General features: G+C 40.3%; 1 protein-coding gene across 1 annotated transcript; it reads left to right on the forward strand.

Annotated features, from left to right (window-relative positions):
* Positions 1-3,180: 3,180 nt before the first annotated feature.
* Positions 3,181-5,061, forward strand: helt (helt bHLH transcription factor). The gene is made up of 4 exons (XM_041036798.1): positions 3,181-3,351; positions 3,924-4,028; positions 4,198-4,294; positions 4,586-5,061. Exons 1-4 carry the CDS (start codon positions 3,325-3,327, stop codon positions 5,059-5,061), a joined length of 705 nt encoding a protein of 234 aa, XP_040892732.1. The 5' UTR covers positions 3,181-3,324.
* Positions 5,062-7,730: the final 2,669 nt, after the last annotated feature.

The raw sequence follows: 7,730 nt of genomic DNA on the forward strand, positions 1-7,730 counted from the left end.
GGGTCAGAGCGCAGCGCCTGACAACACAGTGGAGAGCTGCTGCTGTTGCTGCTGCACACAGAGCTGCTGTCACTAATTAGGCTTCATGGCTGGAGGCTTGTTTGTGTTTTCCTGTAACGGGCTGGTGTACAGATGTTCTACTGACAACACTGGAGATCAAAAAGCGAACAGCATACTATTGCACCCCACGAGTTCAGTGAGCAGACACATTAGTCAGTCAACATACTGACATATTCTAACAAGAATATAGCTTTTTCCACCTTAATTTAGGGAGTGACGCTTGTGACTTTGTGCGTGCAATAACAAAAAACATGTTTTCCCCACGCACAACTAAAAGCTTCTGTATCAAACCAACGGTGCAAAATTAGGTTAAAACAAACTGTAGCAATATAAACATACATATTATGTAATTCCTCACAGAAACAGTGAACTATATTCATACTAATATCACATTCTTAGGGGCAATCTAACGGTCTGTTGTGTGCAGCAGCAGTGGTTTCACGTTGGTAAGAAACTCACTGCTGCCGCCTGATTGATTGATTTCATTTCATTACTACAAATGAGTTAACGAATCCCAATCGTTTTGACGTGCGCATTTTCTTATTACAGGCTCGTATTCAAAATAAAGTAAACATTGATTTAGCATAATGTTTGCTGCTATATCTTGTTGCAGACGGACTTTGTTTTAAACTGGGGGCCTAAGTAACATTATGCATTAATAACACAGAGACGATTTAGATGAATATGTAGCAATTTGTAACAGAGATTAAATAGTGCGTTAAAATGCCAGAATTGGAAGTAAAAATGCTTTTTTGTCTTGGTTATGTTCAAACAGGCGCTGTGGACAGCAGGAAAAACATCTCCTTAGTCCTACAGTATTCACATGAACTCGAGTATACGTGTGGTCCTACAGTCCTTCATTCTAGTTTAATCTACAATAGAATCAGTACAATATATCTACAGTGAGTGTTTTTTTGTTTGTTTGTTTTTTGGTGTTGATGTTTCTTTATTCTGTCCAAAACTATTTCGTTTGTTTCCCGCAGTAAGAGCCTTTTCTCATCAGGCAAAGTGCCCAACAGTGACCCACCATGCCCTTACATATTCTCTTGTATTGCACATTAGTGTCTAGAGGAACCACTGTGATAAATACAATCGAGACGTTGTCTTACAACGACTATGTTTGCGCAGAGATTACAGCCACTCTGGCTAATTCAGACAAATTCCAACATTTAAAATGAGCTTTTTATTTGAAAGATTTTTAAAATAATTCTGCTCTTAAAGCTGAAGAAGTTAGATTTTTTTTCTCAGAGATAATGGCACCAAGTTACTTAAGTTGCCAAAAATGTATAAAATATATTGTGGTAAAAAGGCCGAAGCGCAGTGATTTGGCAAATATTTTCCACAGAAGAACCCATAAATAGAAATATAATAACTGCTCATTCAATAAATCAGATAGCTATGGGAGCATTTAACAAACACGGAAACGCACATTTCACATCAAAGTAGCGTAACTGTAACTGTAATAATGAAAAATCCTGACGCATCGTGTGGATTCGTTCTGACGCAACACTTGGCGCTACAAATTCGGTCAGCAAAAACTTCCAGTATTTAATTCAGTTACTTAAAAAAAGCAACAGCACACAAGTCCCTCCATATTTCAAAGGACAAACACATAAAAAAAAGTGTTAAAAACTGCACAGTCAAGTAATTGGATTTTATGCCCCCGTCCCGCTCGCTCGCGCTTTTCTCTCCATGGTGCTCTAAAAACTCTCCAAACGCTTCAGATGTCTTGTGAGCTTTTCTTTCTCAATCTCCGCTGCTTTTTATTCTTCGACATCGCTCACAGGATCAAATATATCCAAGCACGGCGAAAGTTTCGAGATTAAAACGTTCTCAGTGAGGAAAAAAAAAAAAAGAATCAGAGCAAACTGTTTTGGCGCATGAGAGCAGTTTGAATCTGTGAGAAGGAGCGCACACAATAAACCTGTTGTTAACCTTGCTGTGAAAATATGTTTGAAGAAAACAGCCAATTGTTGTATGAAATGTATTCAAGTATAAAATAATGCCCTTTGTTTGGGGGGAAAAACTTGAGCAATGTGAGGGTACAAAAGTCCCCTGTGGCATTTACTAGCACCCTTTGTGCAGTTTGCGCTTTGGCGTCTCCACTTGGCGCATTACCCAGGCCCCTTTAAACGCGATTGTTTCTTTCTTTCTAATGACATTTACCGGATCAAAACATGCTGTTAATTCGATCAGAAAGCTTCACCCTTCATAACAATGGCAGTATAATTTCTCCCAAAGTTTGTTAAGTTGACCGAAATTAGGCAAATGAATAGGGGTCTCCAGGCTACCCATCTTGCAGGTGACGGGGAATAATGCGCGTTCACACCAGCTGCATTCTTCTTTATTTCTCCCTTTCTTTCACAGCATTATTAAAATTTAGGCCAATGAAACTATTCATTCGACTGAATAGACATTTTCTTATAGGATAATAGGATACAAATTGAGCCTCTCCAAAGAGTCTCCAGTGGTGGGTAACCCTCGTGTGCCAGAGGCTGCTGGAGACGCTGGCCTTGACGCAGACGACGCTCGTGTGCCAGGGCTAATCACACACCTGCCGAGGAGTCCAACAAAATAAAGAATGTAAACAAAAAGCTTGCCATCTCTCATAAAAGATGGACGTGTCACCAAGTCGTGTGAGAAACGCCGAGAACAAACGGGGGGACTCCGTCTCCAAAAGATCTCCCCTGAACTTGGCGGAACAGCCTATTAAAGGCTTACTTAATTACTCTAATGACACTGGACAGGCCTTAAAACTCGGACCGGGCTTGGATGAGAGTTAAGATCGCTTGCTGGGATTTGTAAACAGGCGATCGTGTGAGAAACGCGAGTTGGAAGAAAGAGGGTTTCTTTTTTCGCCGGCTTTGTTTTCAGTGCGCACAGTGCGCCCCGCCGGATCAGGCGATCCCAACGCTCAGTTCTTATTTCCCGCCTGGGTTGTTACTATGCAAATAATATTCCAAAAGTAATCACGTGTCTTTTGAACAGCCACGTGGATTAACAAAGCAGGTTTGCCCCCCTGCTAGCCCATGGCTTTAGATTTTTACTATTTCTTTAACTGATCCTAAATGCACACATTTACCCAAAGCATGGCTCTAATCCCACGGAATAATTTACACCATGAATGCCAGAGTCCCTTGGATGATCCCTTTATAAGGGCCAGCTTTCCCCTCAAACCTCAGTCTGCTTCATCTCCTGCCAGAGCAACACATCTCTGCAATTCCAGCTGAACTCATTTTTAAGACGTTTGTCAGAAATTCGTCGATGGCATCTAAGATGAAAGACAGGAAGGTACGCGCTCCTTGTGCGCTCTGCATTTTGAGGACTGAGATATTTTGGCAACATGACTCTTTCAACACTTTCGAGTTACAATTTGGAAATTTGTACTTCATTATCTACAAGAATTATTGCCGAACTACTATTTGGAGATTTTTTTACGCTGATGGAATAGATATCTACTGTGCACCAGCTTGTGGCACGCATTACAGGACTAGGCGCTCTGTTGATGTACAAGAGCCCATCTGACATTTAGGCAATATTTACTGACAGTAATGTAGTTACAAATACTCACAATGCGTTGTATTTGCTAAGTGATTTGTTAACTATGTCCAATAAAGCCTCAAAGTTAGACAGTCTGTCCAGAGCGCAGATGCACGCTGTGCGCTCTGGAGCAATACAGCGCGCGGCGCGCAAAAGGCGCCAGAAGTTAGCGTGTAAACTGTTTCCAGATTATTTCGGTGATCCACTATATGTAATTTCACTTCATTTTTGCACGTTTTGGGTTGATAAAATAACTGTAAAAGAGATGAGGTGTACTACAGCGATTCCGTGAACTCATGTTGTATATCTCCCTCTTTTTACAGAGAACTCCCATCTCTCACAAAGTCATTGAGAAACGAAGACGGGACCGCATTAACCGCTGCCTCAACGAGCTAGGAAAAACAGTACCGATGGCACTGGCAAAACAGGTATTGTAAAATGTGTAATATATCTATACGTGATTTTTTACTTATTAGACATTATTGATATTTAACAAAATATAAATATAGATAGATCAGTGTATGTTTATTAGCGATTCTAGTTATGGTTAATATTTGGAGTGAAGACGTTTTATGATATTGATTTATGTGTCGGCAGAACTCTGGAAAACTGGAAAAGGCTGAAATCTTAGAAATGACGGTTCAGTACCTACGAGCGCTCCACTCTGCGGATTTTCCCCGTGGGAGAGAAAAAGGTCAGTAAATTTTCCACGCAGCTCTTTTACTTTACGCATCCCGTCACAAATGATGTGTCTGTAAAATCTAATTCATTTTCAACATGTTGGTTGCAAATGAATAGAGGTTATCAGTACTATTGTGTAATTGTTGTGTCACTTCAACTCATCTTTTAGTTTTGGGATTTTTGTCAGTTAACTTTTAGTCCACTTTTACGCACCGGGATCAGCCCATAAAAACACTTTGTGTCAGACTTGTTTATCATTTCATTTGGCCGGATTGTAATCGGCGTTTACTTTGATTAATTTCAGGTGAACTTCTTGCTGAGTTTGCAAACTACTTTCACTACGGATACCACGAGTGTATGAAGAACCTGGTGCACTACCTGACCACAGAGGACAGAGCTGAAACCAAAGACATCAAGTACGCACGGATCCTCGCCTTCTTACAGTCCAAGTCTCGTGTGGTCACCGAGCCTGTGTTCGGCTCTGTCGGCTCGATGCCAGAACCGTCTGACTACCTAGGCCAGCTACACTCATCTCCGGAGCACCAAAGCCACAGTCCATCTGACTCAGTCTATCAGCAGAGTCCACCGGGACACTTCTCCTGGCACAGCTCGGCCCGCAGCCCGGGCATCTCGTACCCGACGGTGCCGCTCTCTGCGCACACACAACAGCACGGTGGATACTTGTCACCGGTGCAGGGACTCGATCACCACTATTTCAATTTCATCGGTCACACGCACGCAAACACGTTTAGTTTGCACAGTGCGCAACACGCCATGTAAATACTTTTGCTTTGTTTTGTTCTATTTATACACTTGTGAATGTTGGAAATAGGTCCGTGTACATGTTGTGAATAAATATTTCTGACTAAAACTCAGCTTGTTTGTCATCATTTACGCATTTTTTTGGTGGTTAAGTAACAGTCGCAGTGCTTAAAGATCGCCAAAATTTCAAGCAATTAAAATCCTGTTACTTCTCTGTAAGAATACAGTGCTTGGAAAAAAATATAAAAAGGGCAGCTCACACTCAATCTTCAGTGAATTATTTATGTTTTTTTCCTGGTGAGTCGAAACACACAGAAAACAAGCTACCAGCTATATAAGAGCTTATGTAAATATTTTTGTAACATAAATGAGACAAAAGGTGCTCCATAAATTATGACTGTTTGGAATTAATTTCCAAAAAGGCGTAGTATTTGTGGTGTACTGTTTGCTCAAAAATATCTTTTTCTCAGAGTGGTCTACAGACCTGTTTAAGGACTTATCTGTGGGTTTGATGGGTGACACAGCGGGTTCCAGGGCGCAGACATTAGTCCCATTCCCATCGGGACACCCTCTCTTCACTTAAACAAACGTGCACTTAACTAAATCATTGATTAATCCAACACTCCTCCTTCCTTAAAATCTGATAATTTCATTCAAAAACGCGACGCTTTTGTTTCTGATGAGGTTAAATAAATAAGTAAATACACACACACACACACACGCACACGCACACACACACACACACACACACACACTATAGAATCTACATCATTTGATACTGAAGGAAAGTAATCGTGATATGTTTTGAATAAAGAGTTGAATTTACAGGATCTCAAAGAGTTAGAGAAGAAAGTTTCACAAGAGGATAAAAGTTGTCCGTCCTGAACTTTAGCCAGGTTTTACTATTTCCATATATTTAGGCAAATGAGGTTAACTATTCATTAGGATTAAGAAGGGATGTTATGCAGGGAGGAGAGAACCACCCTGGTTAAATGCTTCCATTTATTGACAAGTAAAGTTAGATTTTTCTTCAAACAAACAGAGAACCTAGAGAGCAACATTGCATGGCCACCAACCATAAGAACTCAGTGAGAAAAAAAAGTGCTCTTAAAGCCTTTGAAACTTTTTTCCTCACTTTGTGAAGGAGAAGCCACATTAGGACCAGTTAGAGGCTCTTTGCATCCCACAGAATAAGGAATTACTCTGATCAAAAGAGAACTGTTTTTGGCAAGCTTGTGTCTGCGATATGTGACCACAGCATCTCAAAAAATGCATTAAACTGCTTCCAGGCCCCTTCTGTCTTTCTTTAAGTAAGTTGTGTAGTGTTGGATTGTAAAAAAAAAAAAAAAAAAGAGTAAGAGAAAGTGGGAAACTCCTTGTTTCTTTTTTTTTTGTCTAAACCAAGGAGCCCCATTGTGGTGCATCTGAAAGGGGAACAATCTCTGCGTCCTTGTGCTTCATCCTTGAGTGACTGCGAAGAAAAATAATCAACACCATGAAATCAAAGTTTCTCTTTGACGGGAGTACAAGAAAACACCTTTTTCTCCCAGTTTTCCTTTAGAAGCAAAACTGAAATCATTGCACGTATCTCTGTCCTGTGTCATTTTAGGCTCCCGTGCCTGGGCATGGTACTAAAAGACACAAAGTAAGGTGTGTTGTGGGTATCCTCACATGTGTCCTTACATGTACGGACAGATAGGATGGAGGCAAGAATCGTTTCTGGATGGACGGGTAGATGAAGGATGCATGGATAAGCCCACATTAATCGCCTGGATGGCTGGATAAACCCACATTAACCAGCCCCTCACCAAAAGGACAAGCAACAAGAGGGCAAATGAAAGAAATGAGAAACAGTGGCCATGCAGATGGAAAAGAGACAATACGATAAAAGAGAAAAGGCTTTGAAGGAACACTTGGATCCCCACAGCCTCAATATTGGTTTAAGTCCTGACTCTAAACAGGAAAAAAAAACTCGTGCAGCCATATGAAAAAGATTTAGCCACAGCACATCACATGAATAATAATAAATTGAGCAGGGATAAAAAACCGGACTCCACACCATTTATTGTCATGTAAACTGAGCCGCAGTGGTAAAGCTTTAGTTGGAGAATGTTTATCTTTCGCATTAATATCACATGCTGAACATTAACAATCTGATCTTTTGAAAAATTATTCATCACTGGAACGATAAAGAAAACCGCAGTCGCACTCAGATCTCATCCTTTGATGAGCATGAAATCAGGCAAATTTATATAGAGAAAACAAAGTTCCCTCCTCCTGTCCAAACAGGCACAATGATGGGAATAAGTTCAAGACTTTGTCAAGATTTCATCCCTGGAAAAAAGTCTAATATAACTGTATTACAATTGTGTCAATAGACCAAAGCCATCTAAGCATCCTTTTGCAAGAACATCTTTTTGAACAATAAACAGTTCCTCTGTTTGTTTTACTCTTTTACACACTTTATCTTTGCTGCTACAAGCACAATAACTGTATTTTAAGCCACAAACCAGCTTAAAGAATCATTTATTTTAAAAAAAACAACAAAAAAATCTGTTAATTTGTATTTTTTGTGTTAGGCTATTATGTGAAACAATGAAACTAATTTCCGAGGTTTTCCGCCCCCTTTTTGTGTGCACATATATTTTCCCACTACCTATCCCCACAGATCGCTCTATTTTTACAGC

Source organism: Toxotes jaculatrix, chromosome 4 (assembly GCF_017976425.1).
Source record: "Toxotes jaculatrix isolate fToxJac2 chromosome 4, fToxJac2.pri, whole genome shotgun sequence".
NCBI lineage: Eukaryota > Metazoa > Chordata > Actinopteri > Toxotidae > Toxotes > Toxotes jaculatrix.